This window comes from Peromyscus leucopus, chromosome 9, assembly GCF_004664715.2.
Source record: "Peromyscus leucopus breed LL Stock chromosome 9, UCI_PerLeu_2.1, whole genome shotgun sequence".
Classification (NCBI taxonomy): domain Eukaryota; kingdom Metazoa; phylum Chordata; class Mammalia; order Rodentia; family Cricetidae; genus Peromyscus; species Peromyscus leucopus.
In genome coordinates, this window is record NC_051070.1 from 106356309 (window position 1) to 106378750 (window position 22442).

Sequence of the window (22442 nt, forward strand, 5' to 3'; positions counted from 1 at the left end):
TTTGTTTTGTGGGTTTTTTTTTTTTTTAAATATTGAGACAATCTCCCTAAGTGGACCAACTGGCTTTGAAATTACTCTGTAGCTCTTGCAGGCCTTGCAGTGATCCTCTTGCCTCAGCCTCCTTAGTAGCTGCAGTTACAGGACTACACGACAAGGCTCAGCTGTTGCTGCTATCTCCTTCTCCCTCTTACTTCCCTTCTGACTTTTTTCTCCAGAACAACTCTTTTCCTCTTCATTCCTGCCTAGAGATATATCTGTTATATTTATATTTTCAGATAGCCAGCTTTTGTTTTTTGTTGGTTTCATGTATTTCCCTGATTCCAATTCCATCGATTTCTACCCTGTTTTTCTTATAGTACCTGCTTTAGGTGGTATTATTAATTTTTATGTACCAAATGTTCCATGTTTGTGTTCAGTGGGAATTTCTTGAGGTGGCGTCTTTGTCATTTTGACTGGGTAAGACTCTTTCCTTGCTTGCTGGCAGAGTGTGTGTTTCACTTGGATTTATCATGCCTTAACCTGAGACACTCTCTTTAGGAAGTTGTCTTCAGACTTAATTTTACATGATTGTCTATTTCTGTAGTTGGAAGTTTTCCTGTGTCCCGCCCAGTCTGCAGCCACTCAGACCCAAATAAACACACAGAGGTTTATATTAATTACAAACTGTGTGGCCATTAGCTCAGGCTTATTACTGACTAGCCCTTACACTTGAATTAACCCATAATTCTTATCTATGTTTAGCCATGTGGGTTGGTACCTTTTCTCAGTTCTGCCTTGTCATCTTGCCTCCTCTTTGTCTGGCTGGCGACTCCTGACTTAGCCTTCCTCTTCCCAGAATCCTCCTTGTCTGCTTATCCCATCTATACTTCCTGTCTGGCTGCTGGCCAATCAGCATTTTATTTATCAAACAATCAGAGCAATACATATTCATAGCATATAGAATGATATCCCACAGCACATTCCTTTCTTTAAACTTTGAACTGATTTGCTACTTGAGATTTGGGTGGTTTCTGCAAGAGTGCCTGAGAACAATCTTTATTTCAAAAACAGTATTTTCCTACTCAGTTTAGGTTAGTTAGTAATTTGTAGTTTAGCAATTATATCTTATGCTAGATGAAGAGACAGTTGAATACCAGAGGCTATACCATTTTTAAAAGTTGCATTATTCACTTTGTAATATTCTGGGTTAGCTGGTTTGGCGTTTCTGCATCTTCTATAATTTTCCACTTTTTAAAGCATTTGAATTTAGCTTAATTAAAAAAAAAAAACGAGTACATATATACACTTCACAACTTTTCTCAGTACTCTTGTTCCTGCCACTTTTGAATTTTATAGAAGGGGAAATTAAGGTAAAATAAAATCATGTAACAACATTATGTCTGATGCATAGTGAGGCCTGTGATTCTGCATCATGTTCTTCCCCCTCCTGTTCATTACAGTGTAATAGGAGGCACTCCCGTTACCACAGTATGTTGGTATGATATTGCAAGACCCACGTATTTAAGCAAAAGTTTTGAGATGCTTAATTGGGAGTATTTAGAGCTTCTTGTGTATTCCTTTGAATTAGTGTCCTTTGCTACTGTTTTCATGAATAATGACATTTTCCAAAGATTGAGGCTTTAAAAAGTATATTAAATCTTTGGGCTGGAGAGATGGCTCAGAGGTTAAGAGCACTGACTGCTCTTCCGGAGGTCCTGAGTTCAGTTCCCAGCAACCACATGGTGGCTCACAACCATCTGTAATGAGATCTGGCGCCCTCTTCTGGCCTGCAGACATACATGCAGGCAGAACATTGTATGTATAATAAATAAATCTTTAAAAAAAAAGAATTTTAAAAAAAAGTATATTAAATCTAGAGTATGAATTTTAAAGTATTTTGTGATATAAGGTTAAATGAAACTAAAAAGTGCTTCATAAGACAATGTCTGTAGCTGGTATTTTTGTATATAGTTCCTGCTAGAATTGGAGGGTTATTATTTTAATAGGAAAAGCATATTTTATTCACAGTCCTAAATTTTGGGTCAGAATTTAAAATTATTATTCTTTGATATGTTAACATGGCACTCTTACATCCCCTTTCCTGGCTTATTTTTTGCCCTATCTGCTTTCCTGAAGTTACTAGAGCCTGCTAGTTCACTACCCTCATGACATATAGTTTTTGAAAAGATTTTGCTTTTTGTTTGTTGTTTTTATTTTGAAACCTTGCCTCACTGTATAGTCTTGGTTAGCCTGGAACTCATATTGTAGATCAAGCTGGCCTTAAACTCAGAGATCCACCTCCCTCCTCTTGAATGTTGGAATTCTAGACATGCGTTCCCATTCCTGGCAACAGCAAAGATTTTGAAAGCTGCTTCCTTGTGTGATAGCAGCAAAATCCTTGGATCTCTCATGGAATGGATATAAATTTTCTGAAAATTTAATTCACTTGAGAGTTTGAGTTTTATCCTTGTCTGTGGACACTGCTGTTTGCTTTTTTTTTTTTTTTTTTGAAGTGATAGACTCACTTTAGTCATTATCAAGAAAATATCTTCTGTGTCCCCTATTTCAAGTCACTATAGTTTGTCTGTAAATCTAGCACTTAGGCAGAAGTAGGAGGATCCTGCGTTCTGTACAGCCTGACGTGCTTGAGCGTGCTTGAATATGTCTGTCTGTCTGTCTGTGTCTGTCTGTTCGTGTTCTCTCTCTCTCTCTCTCTCTCTCTCTCTCTCTCTCTCTCTCTCCACACACACACACACACACCTTTTTTAGGCACACATAGTTTGTGTGCCAGTGGTTCTTATAAAAATAGTGTTCCATGAGAAAGTGGCTCACAAACACTTTTCTGGGAGGCTTTGTAATTTAGCAGATAGGGGGGAAAGTGCTTGAATACACTTCCCATATCATAACACAGATAATTTGGAATTCTTATATTACACGAGAATTTAACAAATTAATTGCAATGTGGAATCTGAAACCACGTACTATTTTCAGTCTATATTAAAATCCAATCATCTATACTGTGTTTTAAATGAGTCTGACCTGTGTTTGGGTTTGAAACAGCATGTATTAATCTTTTGGAAAATACTGTTTCAATAAGGGCTCCCTAAATGTTGGCATAGTTTGTCATCCTGTGGTCTGAGGACTAGAAAGCTCTTAGGAGACTTTGTGTGTCAGAAAGGTGAATGTGGCAAATGCTAAACACTTCTGATTGGATACATTGTTTGTCAGAACTATGATGTAGTTTCTGCTTTTCCTTTTTCTCTACCTCACATGCTACAGTTATTTCCTCCAGCTGCCATGGTTATCTGCTGGGACCTTATCATATAATCATGATGTTTTCCTGATGTGTACAAGATCCAGGAGATAGTGGACATGCTGTGCCTGGAGGTGGAAAGCTAGATGGTCAGTAGGACAGAGGTTATTTATTTATGACTTGCTCATTGGTGGAAATGCACCCCCACCCCCACCCCGTTGGGCCAGAGGGCTAACTGTAGGAAACACAGTAATCGTCGGTGTTGATAATTGTCATGAATAATCAACTGCAGAAAACCAGCTTCATAACAGAAGCCTATACGAAGTGCATCAAAGACAGCTACATTCAAATCAAATGCAGACTTGAAGACCAGAGACCAGAGTAGGAGTGTTTGTAGCAGGGGCCACAGGAGAAAACAAGCACACTCTTCTAATTAAAAGGTAAAACCAGCCGGGTGGTGGTGGCACTCGCTTTTAATGCCAGCACTCAGGAGGCAGAGGCAGACAGATCTCTGTGAGTTCGAGGCCAACCTGAGCTACAGAGTGAGTTCCAGGAAAGGCGCAAAGCTACACAGAGAAACCCTGTCTCAAAAAAACCGATTTAAAAAAAAAAAAAAACCACCAACAACAAAATGTAAAACCAAACCTATCCTATCCTTTTTGGTAAAAACGTGGATCTAGATGCCATGGTTTCTTTGCTGTGTTACTGTGACCTCATATAGTTTTCTTTTTCTTTTCTTTCTTTCTTTTTTTTTTTTTTTTTTTTTTTTTTTTTTTCGAGGCAGGGTTTCTCTGTGTAGCTTTGCGCCTTTCCTGGAACTCACTTTGGAGACCAGGCTGGCCTCGAACTCACAGAGATCCGCCTGCCTCTGCCTCCCGAGTGCTAGGATTAAAGGCGTGCGCCACCACCGCCCGGCTCATATAGTTTTCTTTAAGCTTACTTTGGAAATGGAAGGATGCTAGCACATTTGGCAGTTACTTTGGGCCATTTATCATCCACAAGATAAAGAGGACTTAAAGCAGGTGGCAGTGATACCATCTTGAGTTCTGTGTTTATTTTGACTGATTACTTTGGAGTCATTGGAGTCATTGTTAAGAAAAAGACTATGTCTTGTAGGCTATCTAAAAACTCATTTAATTTAAAAAAAAAGATTTATTTATATGTGTATGTGCCTGTTGTCTGTATATATGTGGGCAGGTACCCATAGAGGCCACAGATCCCTTGGAACTAGAGATACAGGTGGCAGATATGATGTGTCTAGTAACCAAACCTGGGTCCTCTGAAAGTGGCAAGGGCCCACACATATAGGACATATTCTTTCTCAGTGAGCCATCTCTCTAGCTCCAAATTGAAATTTTTAAAAAAGTTTATCTCTGACTTCCTTAGTTTTAGATAGGAAGGAAATCTGTGCTAATTCTTTGATCTTTCTTCCTAAGTTCTGAATCATGTTAATCGGAAAATGGGGGCCAGATAATGGGATGATCCTATGGAGTCTGTTTGAAGACCAAAGGAATTTATGCGGGGTTTAACTCAACAACAAGAATAATTGAGTTGGACGCAGAATCCAGGAGTGGGGCATGGTCCAACGTGGTTCTCAGAAGAGCTCTGCCTTAATACACAGCACCAGCATCCAAGACCATGAGACAGCGAAGAAGGGGCAAGCATATACTCCCAGGTCTTAAGGGGTCCCTGTCTAGGTCACGCCCCAGGGGTGAGGTGGGCAGGTACCTAGCAGTTACCTGCTGCCTCACTAGGGGCAGTGAGTGCTTCAGGGTAAAGCACAGATAACCAATCCTACATCATATAACTCCCAGGCAAAAGTTGCCTTTTGCCTCATACTTGAAAGTTTTGTCCTATGCATGTGTAGAATATATTAGTTTTCAGCCAAAGCCTTAGGATGATTATGACTGCAGAATTCTGATGCCTTTTCTCTAGTCTACATAGTGTTCCTACCCTGACTTCTTTTATGACTGATGTGGAAGTGGAAGTGAAATAAACTCTTCTCTCTTGAAGTTGCTTTTTGGTCATGGTGTTCTATCACAGCAATAGAAACCATAGATAAATGGCTTAGAACCCCACCCAGTCTTGTGTTTTCCAGCATCTAATGACAGTTTCATTTAGCTGTTACTGTACGAGAGGAAAACTGATTTCAGTTACTGAGTTTAGGGGAGCATTTTTGAATGGCCTTCTGAGAACAGTTTAGTGGTAGAGTTGTGACAGGCAGTGTTAATGCTTCTGCAAGAACAGGTGAAATGTGCTTTGAGGAAAATGACTGTTAGTGGTAGCTTCGGTGAGGTCTGTTTGGTGGTGACTGAATTTAGAGTTGGGAGCTGTTATGATAATGGAAGGACTGGAGAGAAAGCTCAGCTGTTAAGACGACTTGCTGCTCTTCCAGAGGACCCAGGTTCAGATCCTAGCACTCAACAACCACCTCTAATTCCAGTTCCTGTTGATCTTATACCTTCTTCTGGCTTTCAAGAGTGCCTGCCTGTATGTGCTGCTTATACAGACAAGCAGACACACACACACACACACACACACACACACACACACACACACACAATTAAAATAAATGAAAAATTTTAACAGAGTAAATGAATTTGGTAGGAGCCTTTTAGGGCCCCTGTTTTATTACTTTGTGAAGAGAAAGAAATTATGAGAGTGGGTGGTTTGAAGAATATCTGAAATGAGTGTTACAGAGAATGGAAAGTAGTTTTAACAGAGAATGAGTAGTATTGTGCACTCATAAAGGTTGATCATGAAGTGACAGTTGTATTCATCTGTCCTCCAGTGCTAATTTCTATTTGGACCTGATGTAGTCACAAGAAAGAAAGATTGATTTAGAGTTGGCATTTTTGCAAATCTGGAATTTAAGGAGTTCAGTATATTGATAAGAATATCTTTAAATAAGATAGAACATGAAATTAAAGTTGACTAAGAAAGTATACAGTTAAAGAAGATAGGTGGGGGAAAATAGAGTTTTAAGATACTGAAGGTCCTTTAAGGTCAGATCGTGTTCATATTGATGATAATAAATTAAGATGTGAGAAGATATTGAGGTTGTTAAGGGACGCTGTACTATTTCTAGAAGTAAATCAATTCAGGTGATAATCATAGCACAGGTGGTGATGAGTAGACAGATGGGTAGATTATTGTGGATGACCATGGTCAAAAGAACTGAAAAACTTCGGTTTTGGAGGGTTTAGTCTCATTTGTGGCTATCACTCACAACCATAGCAAGGTCTGCAAGCTAAAGAGGGAAGTTTGAGCTAGGTGTGAAACTTAACTGGTAATGGTGTGACTAGGCAGTTGGTAGGTAGACCACAACAACAGGAGGAGCTGAGTAAACATGAGTTTTAAAACAGTTTTTGTGTGTGTCTAGGTAAGCAGTGATGATAGCAGCAAGGAGGAAGCAGGAAACCTAGTAGCAGGTAGAAAATTGCCAGGGAAATGAGCTAAAGGAAGGCAATTTCTAGAAACTTAAACCCAGACACTTAAACTGACTGTTATTCAGGAAGGCATTAAAAACATTTTTAAGGATTTATTGTTATTTTGTGTGTATAGATTCTGCATGTATGTCTATGTACCACCTTCATGCATTTGCCAAGAAGGCCACAGGGTATTGGAACTGAAGTTGCAGTTTGTGAACCTCCCTCCCTGTGGGTGCTGGGAATCAAACCCAGGTCCTCTGGAAAAGCAGCCAGTTTTCTCAACTGCTGAGCCATCTCTTCAGCCCCCATGAAGGCATTTGTTTGTTTGTTTGCTTGCTTGTTTGTTCGAAACAGGATTTCTCTGTATCCCTGGGTGTACTGGAACTTACTCTGTAGATCAGGCTGGCTTCGAACTCAGACATCCGCCTGCCTCTGCCTCTGAGTATTGGGATTAAAGGCCACCACTGCCTGGTCCTAAAGGCATTTTTTTAAAGCATGGAAACTTACTTCTCATCAGCCTCAAGCAGCATTTGAGGAACTGAAAAATAAGAGAGTCTTTCTCAGGTGGTGAGTTTTTGATGTTTTCCTTTATTAATGACTATTTTAATTGTAAAGTACACATAAGATTTACCATTAATATACATACAGTATTGTGTGCCCATCCCCAACCACTGCACATTTCCAAAATATTTTCTGACCTCCAAAGGATATTCTGTGTCTGAAGTAGTCATTCTCTCTTTCTCCTGCCCTAGCTCCTGATTGCTGCCAATTTAGTTTTTATCTCTGTAGATCTACTTATGTAGATTATTTCATGTAATACAATGTATGTCTGACTTAATATAATGTCCTCAAAGTTTATCTATGCTGTAGCATGTGTCAATACTTCCTTTCTGAATGATACTCCATTGCCTAAACGTACCCAAGAGTCTTTATTATAATTTCACTTTCAGGCTAGGTCTGCAGTCTTTTCTGATTGATTTTTGAACACAGGTCAGTAGAACTACTTTCACTTTTCACTTTGATAATCTGGTTTCCATTATTGAAGACACTGTTCTTTTCATGCTAAACTGTCTCAGCACCCTAGTCAAAATCAGTTGATCATTGATGTGTGGATTTATTTCTGGACTTTGGCTTCTATTTCATTCATCTATATTGTCCTTACACCAGAACCATACTGAATTTGATTCCTGTAATTAGGTATTAAGTTTTGAGATCAGAAAGTGTGAGTCTTCTAACTTCATTTTATATTTTGAAATACCTAACTTTTGATTTTGTTCATCATTTGACAATTGGTCATATTAATTTTTATGCTCTCTCATCTTTACTTAGTATATACTTTAAGGGCATACCTTTTCTTCAAACTACTTCATCAGTATGTCCCACAAGTCTTAATTTTTTTTTGTTGCTTTAATCCAAGCTGTCTTTTTTTTTTTTGTAGTTTTTTTGTTTGCAATTTATTATTCCAATTCAGATGTGGTTTAGTTGTGTCATTGTTTAGAAAGTCTGTCACAATTAATTTTAATTTTTCAATGCTGGAGATCAAAAATTATAGTTTTGTAAACTTAATTGTTCCATTGTTTAAATTATATACATTTATGTTGTTTGTATCTAGTTTCCTAGTAAAGTTAGAGGATTAACACTTTTAGATACTAAGATAAAATTAAAATACAAAAAAAAAAAAGTTGTAATATTGGAACAAGGATAGAAAATAGACAGTGGAAAGAAGAGAGAGCCTAGAACCACTTATCCTCTGTGCATATGAAGAGTTCCTAAATGGCAGAATACCATTGCAGGTAGTCATAAAGACTTCAGCTAACCACATCCAGATAATTGGATATACCTGGAACAAAAATTGGATATCTTCTTCACACCAAACAAAGATCAGTTTCAAACTGAATGAAGACGTTTGTGTAAAAGATTATAATTGTAGAATTCTTAAAATATGAAGGAAGAAAAGATACACAAGTTGGAAGACAGATTCTTAATCAAGATTATAAAAGCACTGACCTTGCAGAAGTGGAGGGTAATTGGTTATTTGCAACACTAAACTTGAAAGGCCCTTTACCAGGAAAATGTAAAGAACTTTAACAAATCAACTAAAAAAAAAAAAAAAGATGAGAAAAAATTGACAGGTAAGCAGACAGGAAATATGCCCAGTCTTATTAGTACTTAGAAAAGTGCAAATTGAAATCTTAAAAAAACAAACAAAAAAACCTTAAGAGTTCAAAGAGTTGGTACTTCCAGTTGGAAACTAATTTTCTGTCACCCAGTAAAGTTGGAGGTGTGCATATGCATCCTGTCAACCAGCAGTTAACTCCCAGACTTCCTAGAAAATGGGGCAAGTACTTTAGGAAAGTGTAAGCAGATGTGAGCATATCATAGCACCACTTTGATCGAAGTGCATTCTTACAGTGGAATATGATTCCACAAAGTAGATAATGAACTAGTCTACATATGCATTAGTCACGCATGGTAAGTGCGGATTCTGTTTGGGACCACCGTATCACTGCCCTTCTAATCACATGCTGGAATTTCTTCTATTTTAGATTCTTGTTCATTTAATGTATATCTACTTCACAAGTCTATTGATTTCTTACAGTACTGATCAAATCTTTTCCTTATTTCCATTGACCTTGCCAAGTTCTCCAGACTCGGTGGTGCAGAAAAAGTCCGTCCTACCTTGCTAGAGTTATTTCTGGCAGGATCTTTTGTGAAGTGTTTGCACAGTCAAACCAACTGTTTGCTCTTGAAGCATTTGCTGGTTTTGCTCTGTATTCCTTTCTTCCCACAATCCACTCCTTTTGCTTTCATCCCTTCTCCCCTCTAAACAGTGAATCTCAGAAAAACCTAATTGTCTGTTTTTCAGACTAACTGCTTAGCTGAGATTTCTGTAACATTATTGCATTTGTATCTTTTATGACTCTTGTTTCTGCCTTCTTAGAATTTGTGTATCATAACCTAGTCTGTGTTCCTTGGAGTCAGTCATCTGTTTCCCTGCATGGGAAAAATACAAATGAAAACACATTTTCTCATTACCTACCCCTCTAGTGTTTTGGGTAGTGTACCTGAAATCATATTTTGGAAGTAAAAGCAGTCGTACTAATGATTTATAATCTGAAAACATTAAATGTAGGTGAGAAAAACACACCTCCTAATTGGGAGTGAATCCCACAGTGTTTAACTTTTTCAAGTGATTTGTAGCTTGTTTCAGACCCCATTTTCTGACTTTCATAAGCAGTTGGGTTGATTTGAGTACTCTAAAGAGTTTTCCATTCACTTTACAGGTTGGTTTTTGTTGTTGTTGCTTGTTTGTTTTGTTTTGTTTTGTTTTTTTACTTAGTTTGTTTCTTCTACATTTCCGGAGGACCTGGACTTTTTAGGTTTGCCTCAACCCTGCAGGTGAGCTGGATGAGAGTCCAGCAGGAATACAATGCATCCCCCACCCCACCCTGGTTCTTCATAGAAGGTCAGGCTGGCTGAGTTTCTGTGGTCCTGGCCCTCTCTACCATTGGCTAGCCACCCCGTTCTGTTTGCTGTCTGTTTTCCTTCAGACCTTTATGTTCTGTAATGTCTGTTTAAATTCAGGTTATACAGTTTAAAAACAAAAACAAAATACCATGAATGCTCACATTTTCATCTTTACTTTCTGGTAATATCTGATTCCATTTAAATTTGTGACTATTCTGACATTCATTTTTCTTGATATCTTCTTGGTTCTCTGCTGTTATTTATAGATTATAATACACTGTTCTCAATAACATTTGCCTTATAATTAAACTTATTATTTTCCACTAGGTGACTCATGTGCACTACTTTGGTTACTCAAACTGACATTTGCTTTTAAGACATGGTGGTATACTTCTGTATTCCTAGCACTTAGGAGGTGGAATTAGGAGAATTGTGAGTTTGAGGCCAACATGAACTACATATGTATAGTGTTGGATCTAGATAACAGTTTGTCTTTTTTAGGTGGTGAGACAGTGTCTTGATATTGTAGCTTAGACTGGCCTGTAGCTCTTTATGTTGACCAGGCTGGACTTGAACATGTGATCCTCTTGCCTCTGCCTCTACAGTGCTGGAATTACAGGCTCAGGCCAGTCATACCTTAGCTTTGTCTGTCTTTATAAAAGTTTCTTGATTTAACTTTGAGCCCTTATAGACATAAAATAGAAAACTATGTAAAATAGAAAATAACGATTATTACCTAGTTTTCTTAAGGAAACAAGTGAAATAACAACAACAGTTTTAAATATTACAAAAGAAGTAGTTAGTTAATGTCTGTGCATGTATAGAATCATTTTTAGCATGGCAATCTTTGGTCCTTTTTGCTGTTAAGTTGCTATGCTGTATAGCTGGAATTTTTCTCTTGTCCCGCCCATCTCCCGCAGCCACTAGGACCCAAATAAACACATAGAGGCTTGTATTATTTATAAATGGTATGGCCTAATGGCTCAGGCTTCTCATTAACTAGTTCTTACATCTTAAATTAACCCATTTCTATAAATCTATACTTTTCCACATGGCTCGTGGCCTTTACATCTTGTTTCGAATGGCAGCGTCTGGCAGCATGTCCTCTGCTCTATCTATGTGGTCCAGACAATTTCGGGAGTTCTTCAAAAATAATTATAACTTCTGACTGAACCACTGATGTAACTATGCTTAAGATGTCATCCTCCCATGACTGAATAAACTTCATCCCTCATAACATCTTACAAATGATCTTACATACTGAGTATATATTGAGATTTTTATTACTTTATGAATTATCAAGTCTTGACAATATTATTGCCATATTTATTCCATGTTGCCTTGTATGAAAATTTCCAGAGTTTGATCATTCTAAATAGATTCATATTCCATTTGGAGGAAACATAAGATTATTTGTCAGTAAAGAATCTTTGGCAAATTATTTTTGTCTATTGATTTTCTAACATCTTAATATTAGAAGTTTATGTAACTTGGAAATGTTTAGATATAAGAAAGGAACTTCTAGCGGTCAGACTATGAGCATGTTTAATGATTTACAGTTGTGGCATGGTAATTCGATTATTGAATCAACTTAATCTAGTTTTGTAGTCCATTATTTAGTCACTTCTGAGTTTCATACTGCAAGGCTACAATACGTGTTTATGTCCATCATGGGACTCAGTTTGGAAAACACTACCATACAGATCGAAAGGCAAGTTTTACCCTAGGTGTAGTATCTAAAACTAGATATTTATACAGGTTTATTGTAGGTTAGTGGCAGCCTTGTAAACTAAACCAGCAAACAATTGGTTTCTTGACTGCAGTGCTTGCATTTTCATTACATTTCTTTTTTGTTTTTTTTTTGTTTTTTTGGACTTAAAATTTTTAACTGATTGGAAGGTTTTGGCCCAAGAATTATCTGTGGTATGACTGACAAAGGAAAATTTAGTATTGATTGGGATGTCATTGTTACCTATATACTCTTAAAACTAAGATTGTATTAGTAAATGATAAATGTTGCCAATGGTGAGTGTCTCACATTTCCAGATTATTAGCTTCTTTTTAAAGGAATTGAAACAAAGCCCACAGATCTGCACAAATACTATGGAAACTTTATTCAAAACAAAGCAATAGAAAATACCAGAACACACTGCAAGGCAACAGCAGGCCATGTGAATAAAAATATTCAGAGGCCCAGATTATTTATTTTTCAGGGCTTCCTCTTACAGGGCACAGAAAGAACTGTTTGGTGATCTAGGTGTGAGGTTTGTTCTTTGTTTTGATTTATAGATTAGGTTGCATAATCATTTTTCCTCTACTAATGTCTTTTCTGTAGTACAACTGATTTTAGTCATTTTAGTCATATTTAGTCGACATACAATTATGTAGAAGGCATATGATAGCAACTAGGGGATTCTCCCTCAAAGTTCACTTGAGGACACAGTTTTGCCTTATTATATAGCTCACTTAAAAGTTGTTCACACCAGATCATCCCAGGTTACTAAGCTGTTCCCTATTTATATAAATAAGTAATAAATGAACCTATGAGATGGCTTGGATGGATAAGTGTTTATCCTCAAGCTGATGGCCTGAACTCAAGCCTCTGACCCCACATGGTAGAGGGAGTAAACATGCTGTCTCTGATTCACATTGTGTACTGTGGACACCCATACTCATACACAGTAAATAAACAAATATGTTAAAATTTTATATATACCAATTTTTCAAGTTAACTACCCAAAGGATATCACTAACCACAATATCAATCCTTGGTAATGAGAGTATTTGTAATATGAAAAATATATACCATGGTTATTATGAAAAATATTTGCAAGCACTAATAACTTAGTTGCTTCATTTATATTTAATTCCCTACGTGTTTTATATATTTTATTTTTAAATTATGTGTGTGGAAGGGGTGCTGTTGCATGTGTGATTAAAGGTACCCTTGGAGTCCAGGAGAGAGCATTAGATCCCGTGGAGCTGCAGTTACAGACAGCTGTGAGTTACCAGATGTGGGTGCTGGGAACCAAACCTGATCCTTTGGAAGAGCAGTGCACTCTTAACCACTAAGCTATCTCTATAGTCCCACATGTTATTTTTGCAGAACCAAAGAAACTTGACAAAACAAGGTTCAATTAGAGGTTGGAGAGGTGAGATGGAGAGTTAAGAATATGTACTGTTCTTCCATAGGATCAGAAGTTGGTTCCCAGAACCCATGTCAGGTGATTCACACAACCATTCCCAGCTCTAAGGAATCTGATACCTTCTTCTGGATTCTGCAGGAGCACCTGTGCTCATGTGTGCATTACACACACACACACACACACACACACACACACACAGAGAGAGAGAGAGAGAGAGAGAGAGAGAGAGAGAGAGAGAGAGAGATTTCAAAAGTTTAGTCAGAGATGTAGATAACTTATAATACAATATGAAAGCTCTTGAGTGTCCTGAGAAGTATACCTAGTTCAGCAAAAAGGCATTGTTTTCTGACCTTATGCAATGGCTTACATTTGAATAGTTAAAGATAGTACATTTCACATAAAAAGACTAGAGGCATAAAGACAGAAAGATTTGGTGTATGTTCAAGAAATAAGTAGTTAATTGTAGAGGCATTATTTTGAGCAGGGGAAGAACTAATATCTTTTGCAGTCAGTACCTACTGATGGATATGAATGGAACAAAAATAGGCACAGAACATTAAAGTGGCTTAGAGGAGAAATAGGATTGAAGTAGGGCAGCATCTATGGAAATGGAAAAGGCAACTTAACCAGTTAAAATAAATAATATTTGACTACTATTTAGATTAATTTATTCAAAAATATCTTGAGTGTCTGCTCTGTAATCCCAGGAACACAAGTATGAACAAAAATATGCTCTGCCTTCACGGAGGTTTTAGTGCTATGGGATTGCTCAGACACTTAGACTTCAGTGCTAGCATGAAGGAATATGTGCTAGCATGGAGGAAAGCCATGTGTACCCTGAGAGTATGTGTACTGACTGCTTGATCTCAGAAAGTGAGTAGGGGGAGAAGTGTGTTTAAAACAAAGCAAAACCAACCTGTATTGGTTTGCAGATGAGAGAGATTTGTTGTAACTGGATCCTGGAATTGAAGAGGAGGAGAGACTTATAAGAGAGGAGCTGAACCATCCAGAGCCCTGGAATTCCTGATATAGGCTTAGACAGAAGGTTTGATTTAAAGCAAGAGCAAGTCTAGATCAAATCGCATGTTAGATGAATTAGTTTAGTTAAGAAGGTTTGAATTGGGCTGGAGAGATGACTCAGCCATTAAAGGCTAGGCTCATAACCAAAATTATAAGAAGGTTTAATTATAAGTAAAAACTTGAGCAAAGGCAGAGAAAGTGACTCAGAGAAGCTTAACATATGGAAAGGCAGGGAGTGCCCTTGGACCTGTCAGACGTTTGGAATCAGGCATGGTCATAATTAAACAGTTGCTTCGTGGCATGCTGTCTTTCCTTTTCTCTTTTGTGTGCTTCCTGTTCATTGTGTGCATTGGCTACTCTGCTGCTCCAACCACAAAGCTGACCAAATCCTCACCAGTTTCCCTCACATTACTGGATCCCCTGGAGAGATTTTGAGTGGCTTCTTAAATCAGTTATCTACTGTTGGTCTACTCAGCTATTGCCAGGAGGGGAGGGTGCTGTATAACATTAACAGTTACTGTTACAAAGCCATACCCTCTCATAGTTAAGGCGTGTAGTAACTTACATGATGTGCAGACTTCTCAGTAAGAACTTTAGACAGTTATTTAGGCTGCAAAGTGAAGAATGGAGAGCAGAGAGAAGAATCAGAGGGCCCCTTTAGGAAGAGTACAGTAATCTAGGCACTAGGTAAATTTGGCCTGAGTTAGACTGTTGAGTAAGAGGAAAATGGATTTGTGGTAGATAACGTTTGAGTCTCCAGAACTGCATAGGTTGGATGTGGGAGTGTGAAGAGTCAGGGATAATGTGCTATGTTCTTGACTTGATTGACTACAGAGATGATGAAAGCAGTTTCTGAGCTGAAAGAACATAGGAAAAGCAGATTTGGTGGAAGTTGAGGGAAATGGTTATTTTTGTATATGTAATTTGAGGTAGCTTTGAGACATCTGAGTTTTCTGTTAAACTCTTGCATATTTGTGTCTGGAGAAGAAAGGCTCAATAGTAAAGAAATATTTGCAACTTGAGTTTTCAGTAGTAACTAAAGCTCTATGGGTAGATGAAATTGCTCTGGGAGTGTTAGAACAAGAGATGAGGACCAAGACAGCCCTCAAGGAAATCCTATTTGAAGGCCAGTGAAGAACAAGGCTACAAAGGAGACTGGACAGGAACAGAAAGGAATGAGAAAAATCAGTAGTATACAGTATTCTTAGGAACCCAAGCAGAAGAATGACAGGCAGGAGAGTGTCTTGGCCTTCTTTTGTCAGGTTCAGAAACAAAATTGGGAGATAAAATTTATGAAGGCAGTATAAAGCTATCAGATCCTCTTAAGTACATTTAAAAGTAAGCTGCTTGCTTGTAAAATGAGATCAATTTTATGAAAAAACTGAGGAGAGATGAAAAAGTATACCCTGTAGGCCATTTAATATTAAGGTTTCTTGATGACTTTCCAGAGGGTTTAGGAGATAGGAGAGCATAAAAGAGATTGCCTAAGGTTTGACGAGTAATCTTGACATCTTGCTTGGCAGTTGCTTATTACCAGGAATAATATATGCTACTGTTTTATCTCTTAAATATTCTATTGTTAACTTTGTGGGGTTTTTTTTTTTGTTTTGTTTTGTTTTTTTTTAATCTTTGTAGCTTACTATGTTAAGAAAAAGTATTAGCCATGTTCTGGCTTTTTGTTTTTTTCGAGACAGGGTTTCTCTTTGAAACAGTCCCAGTTTCCTGGAACTCCCTCTGTAGACCAGGCTGGCCTCAAACTTACAGAGATTCACCTGCCTCTGCCTCCCGAGTGCTGGGATTAAAAGCATGCGCCGCCGCCACCGCCACTGCCACCTGACCATGTTCTGGCTTTTTAAATTGGAGTATACTAATAATTATTTCCTCATGGTTATTATTACCGAGGACTTTAATACTCTCGGGGCCTTTTGAGTTCTTTTAGGACCATTTGTTCTTGTAAATCCAGTGTGCTGTTTGAGGGTGCCTTGTCTGTCACTGTATTAAGTCACTTGATATTTTTATTCATAGGTCCTTTTTTTCCCTCTCCCTGAAGTGTACTTCATTGTGTTAGAACTTAAAAGATTGTTAAAGGCTCTGTTTGGTATATGTTAGGAGAGTGTGTTTATACTGCTATGCTTGAACAGGAAAATAAAAATCTGTGGATGCTGGTCACCAAAATGTGTGATGATTTCTTGCCACTGAAAGCTAGGTTTATAGTAGATTATCTAGTACTAGTTGACTGTCTGCTAATTCTGTCATTCACCTCCAACACTGCCTACGGAGACTGAGGCCCAGTCCTGCAAGATTGTTTGCTCCCACTGTAGATGCCCTCTGCAAAGCACAAGTTGCAGTTCTTTGTCCCACATTTTTGTTTGTTTGTGTTTGTTTTTCAACTTGACACAAGCTAGGATCATTTGGGAAGAGGGAACCTCAATTGAGCAAATGCTGCTGTCAGTGGTCCCATAGGCAAGTCTTTCTGTCTGTCTGTCCTCCCTTCCACCCTCTTCCTTTCATAATCTACTAATTCCGACTAGTGTTGTCCATATGTTCGTGGGTGTTAGTCCATCCACTGGATCATGAGCAACCTACTCGTGGCCACACCTCCAAGTAGAATGATTCTTTCTTCTCCAATAGTTGTCAACTGCCAGTAGCCTCTCAGTTAGGGTTGGGAGCCTCCTGAATTCCCTCATCCATGCTGTCATTTTGACTGGCTTGTGCTTGTGCAGGGCTTTGCAGCTAGCCACACCTGCTGTCATTTCAGAGTGCAATCGCTATGGCATGTCCAGAAGACAGCATTTCCCAGCACCTTTCCCCATCTGTCCGCTGACTTTTGTATTCTTTCTGCCTCCTCTTGGATGTTTCTTGAACCTAGGGTAGGTGGGGGGTTGCTGATAAAGCTGTCCCATTTAAGGGTGAAACTTTAAGGATGTGACTGCTGCCCACCACAAAAAGAAGCTTCTCTGACCAAGGTCGAAGCAGCCTCCTGGGTCAAGTCAGTCTCTTGTGAGTTTCGGAACTCCCTGTGCCTGTGGTTAGCTAGGGCCTCTTCTCTGGATCCTCCCCTTCCACTGCTGGGAATTGTGGAAGTGCCTGTGTGCCTTACTTTGGGTGAGATTCACACTGACCATCCTTTCTCTTCTCAGGCTTTGTTTTTTAAATCCCTACTGGGAGCAGGCATGTTTAATTACAGAAATATTCTTCACACATAGTACTTTTTTAAAAGTCTGAATATAATTATATTGCTGATAAGATAAACTGGTGATAATTATATATGGAATTAACTAATATGAATGAAATTCTTTGGAAAGTGAATCTGAGACGTATCATTTGCTATTTTTAATTGTGGTTTTAGGAAGTGTCTCTGGTGGTGGTTTGATGTGATCAACATTTTATTACAAGCCTTGAGAATCTTATTAGTAAAATATTTGGCAAACGTTATTATTAGAAAATGTCAGGCATTTGAGTCTATCCCCATAAAGCATTTTATTTTATAGGACTAATTTTTTGGATAGATGAAGAGTCAACCCATATTAGTAGTACAAAGGTGCTTTTAAAATTAAGAATTCTCAGGATTGGTACCATTAATTTTTGAACCCAAACAAGGTCCCTTTTTCCTTCTTGGAACTGTAGAGCCAGTAGTAACAAGCAAAGCTTTGTGTCTAATTGAGACACAAAGGAGACTTTTATTGTTAGCTAAAAATAGGAGTGAGAGGGAGAGACTTGAAAATCAACTTCAGAGCCTATTGGGGTCAGGAGGTTATATATACAGTATAAAAGAAATGAGAAGTTTCCAGTGTGAGGCATACTGGAATTTCCCTCTTGTTGAGTGAGCTTTAAGTCTCATTAGAGAGCTATTGGTTTTGGCCAGGATAAAATGCAGAATTGTAGAGCCTTGTCTCCACTGTCCCTGGTATACAACAGAACTTCCACACCTAAAAGTTCAGGGATCAGTGCAAAAGAAGACCCACCACCTTAAATGTAGATAGCACCGTGCCTTGAACTGGGGTTCTAGAATGCATGAAAAGGAGAAAGCAAGCTGAGATTCTTTCATCACTCTCTCATGATGGACTCCTACTGTGAGGTAAAATAGCCACTTCTTTCTTTAAAAAAAAAAAAAAAAAGTTTTGTTTATGTATTTTGTTCCAGCAATGTGTGAAGTACACAGTATGCTCCTTTCATGGTTCTTTCTGACAGTTGTAACAGTAGTTATCTACTGTCCTGGCGCTGGTAGGTAGGTCATTTGAAATGCAGATTGTAATGAAGTTAGAGGTTGATTGACTAGTTTGGCTAGCCCACCTGAAGAGTAACTTCTGGCCCACATGGGATATTCTTTAGCAGATACAGACGATGATAAGAGCAAGGTAGAAATTTATGGGACTATATATAGACAGTATAAAAATGGAGCAGAAGTGTAGATCATTGGTGAAGAGAGCATTTGAGTAGCATCACTGGGCCTTGAGGTGATCCCTAGGAATTTTATTTGAGGAAAATAAAAACAATAGATAAACCCAGGGAATTCCTTCCTGTATTAAAATGCATACAGTTCATAAATTTGAGTATAAAGTATTTCCTATGGGCAGCAAATTGGACTTGGTGTGTTTTTTCCTTTTTTTTTTTTTTTTCTTTTTTTTTGGGGGGAGAGGTGGGAGTGGACCTGGGAAGACGGGGGAAGCGAGTGTGAATGGGTGCATTGTGTAAAATCCCCAGATAATTAATAAAAATACTATGTTGCGGGGTGGGGAGGGGAGTTATTCTTAGATATAAAAACAAAATAACTTGTTGAGTACCTTGGAAAATGGCATCTTCTTACAGATCAGGTCACCTGTTTTTACTCAGTTGAATGTCATTGAGAAAAATTGCATTCTTTTAAACAACTAATGTTGAGCAGCCTAGAACCACCTTCCTAATAGTTTAAGATATTTGTATTTTGAATACAAATTTTAGGATCTTGGATACCAGCTAACTGAATTGTGATGGTAATATACCGATACTGTGTTCTGTTGCTTCAAGTACACTTCGTTTTTCCCTTCTGGTATTGTTTAAAAAGTGGCCTCTCCACTGAGGACTGCCACTTTCTTGTAATGAAGCTGCTCTCCACATTTTTGAAGGGAAGGCTCCCTTCAAAGGCTCCCCATCATGCTGCCTCTGTGCTAGGATGTACTGTCACTCCTAATGCTCTTCCACCTCAAGGCCCAGCTGTATACCTATCCTGTAAAACCCTCAGTCTGAAGGGTAACTGGTCTCAGCGTCCTTCTTTAACTCACCTCTCTTCAACAGTCTCTTACCTATCTTAACTGTCTTAACTTGAACTTCCTCCTGTCTGTTAGAATATGGAAATAGGGAAATAGGAGGAGAGGAGAAAACTAGAGAAAGGAAGACAGGACAATGGTGGGTGTAAGGTCCTCTGTTAAATATTTATATATTGATCCTAGAAATTGGGTCCATTCAAGGCATCGTGATAGTAAAAGTGGTTCCTTGTACTCTTCAGACATGATCAGGGCTTACCCTAGTGGCCAAATGCCAAACTACCAGAAAAGCCAAGAGTATTAAGCACCCAGCCTAGGTATCTAGAACCTTAAATCTCTGGCCTCTAGAGTCTTGAGCCATAAGACTCGTTGTCAGAGCTTGGAGTTGTGGACTCCTGAGTCTGTCAGCACAGCCATAAACTCTTAGCACTCAAGCACTCAGGTCTGCTAACAACAGCAGAAGGGCTGCTCCTCAACCACTCTGTTTCTGAGGAAAGCCAAGGGGCAGGAAGCTGATTGCTGGCACCTTTGTGAACCATGGGGAAGCTTTTCTAGTTTTCCTCCTCCACCTCTTTCTTCCTTATTCTCCTGCAGGCTAATCCCAGTGTGTGTTCCCCACCTTCCATGTGACTTCCTCACCACAGATTATGGCGTGGTGTATCCTAGGCTGCCCAGGATACTTACTGAGTTAATTATTTTCATTAAAAGTTGTCAGTTGGGTGTGGGTGGTGTACACCTTTAATCCCAACACTGAGGAAGCAGAGATAGGTGAGTTTGAAACCAACCTGGTCTACAGAGTGAGTTTCAGGGTAGCCAGGGCTACATAGAAACTGTATCTTGAATTTAAAAAAAAAGTTCTCAGAATTTTTATTGTAATTATCACTGCCTTAACACTCACCTCCTGCCTACCATCCCCCAGCAAAACACACACACACACACACACACACACACACACACACAGCCAAACTTTGGATTCCACTGGATTGGTGATTTTTCTTTTTCTTTTGGAGCTGAGGATCGAACCTAAGACCTTGCAAGCACTCTGCCACTGAGCTAAATCTCCAACCCCTGGATTGGTGATTTACTGGGTTGGTGAATGGTAGCTTAAAGCTGCCTTTTCTGGTTTTTTTTGGGGGGGGGGGTTGGTTTTGTTTTAAATGGAGTCTGTTACCTGGCTACTCTCAAATTCCTGGGCTTCCAGAGTGCCAGGATTATAGGTTCAACCTACACATCCAGTGCAGGCATTTTGGAATAGAATACTTGTGTAGTAAGGAAAGAGAGATTTGTCAATATTTCAATACTCAATGAGGAAAAAAAAAAAAAGATAGCCTTGACTTTTAATCAGGCAGGTGGTAAGGAATTGTGGTCAAAACTGAGATGAAATGTTTGATGCTCCAAACACATCAGAAGTGAATTATTTGTGTAATAATGTATGAGCCCTCCCCCTTCTTCATCTTATGTTTTCTATCCTGCTTCCTATCCTTTCAGCCATTATAGTTGTACTGAATGTTGCTGTTGGGTGTTAGAGGATATATCACACACACACAAAAAAGACCCTTGTCTGTTAAACAGATGCAATATGTGCTAATAATTTACACTGCCTGACTTTTATGTTAATTATAATTATTTGCTTACATTTATTCTTTTTTTATGTATGGGGGTTACACGTATTTGTGGAGGTCAGAGGTCAACCCCAGGTGTTCCCAAGGAACTAACCACTGTATTTTGAGAAAATGATCTTGCTGGGATATGGAGCTTGCTGATATGGTTAAGTTTGATAGTCAGTGAGCCCAGGTATTCTCCTATGCCCAGCTCCTTCACACTGGATTGCACATGATGCTCTACTTAACCCAGCTTTTTATGTGGTGCTCGGGCTTGAACTCAGGCCCTCATATTTGTGTGACAAGCTCTTTACTGATTAGCTCATCTCCCCAGCCCCTGTTTTTTTTTTTTTGTTTTTTTGGGGTTTTTTTGGTTTGGTTTGGTTAGGTTAGGTTAGGTAAGTGTGCATTAGAGAAGCAGTTCATCATTATAAAATGGTTTTGAAGAACCAGTCAGTAGTTACTTACATGTAACATGTACTGAGCAAAGCTTCCGTGGTGGTTTAATTTTTTGTGATGCACTCTTCCTAATGAGGATGACCTAGCAGTCTGTGTTACTGTGGTGCACAGAGTAAGGACTTAGATGTTAATACTGCACAAATTCTTTTTCTTATCTCACCTTTTCTTTTGTTTTGCAGCCTCGGTGAATATTTGGATGAAGCCATTAAACTAATTGCTTGTCATCATGAGCAGAAGCAAGCGTGACAACAATTTTTATAGTGTAGAGATTGGAGATTCTACATTCACAGTCCTAAAACGATACCAGAATTTAAAACCTATCGGCTCAGGAGCTCAAGGAATAGTGTGGTAAGTTGTTATTTCAAAATAAGGCAAACAGTCTTGAACTGCTGCCTTTTCTCTTCTTTGTAATACAGATCCTTTGGTAAATAATCACATTTACTCAAAAAAAAAAAAAAAGAAATAAAAGCTATGTAAAGCTATAATGTGGTAATTTTTCCTCAGACATTACGGATCCTTTTTGTTATTCCTAAGCCGTAATTTTTAACGAACAGTGCTATCTTGAAATATAAACTATGATTAGATACTTACTTGGTCAGAGTCATGTGCTTATATCACAAAAAAGGAAGTGGCAGGCTTATTCATTCCATGCCTATATCTATTCCCAAAGCTGATTATGAGATGCCTCACTTAATCTTCACTTTTGCTCTGTAGTGAAACAGAAATTTCATAAATCTTACTACTTCACACTGGGGAATAAATGTTGCTACAGTTTTCCTGCCTTGCCCACAGTCAGGACAAATCTTTGTCCCCCACCAGTCCCACAGCTGCTCAGATCCAAC

At 38.5% G+C, this 22442-nt stretch overlaps 1 protein-coding gene across 5 annotated transcripts in view; it reads left to right on the plus strand.

Moving 5' to 3' along the window:
- The window catches only part of Mapk8 (mitogen-activated protein kinase 8), a 70182-nt gene that overhangs the window by 17181 nt on the left and 30559 nt on the right, over positions 1-22442 (plus strand). For all 5 annotated transcript variants that reach the window (XM_028878359.2, XM_028878362.2, XM_028878363.2 and 2 more), the window contains exon 2: positions 21780-21948. In XM_028878359.2, coding sequence (XP_028734192.1) covers positions 21827-21948 — 122 coding nt within the window. In that variant the 5' untranslated portion in view covers positions 21780-21826. The remainder of the gene's footprint in view (positions 1-21779; positions 21949-22442) is intronic.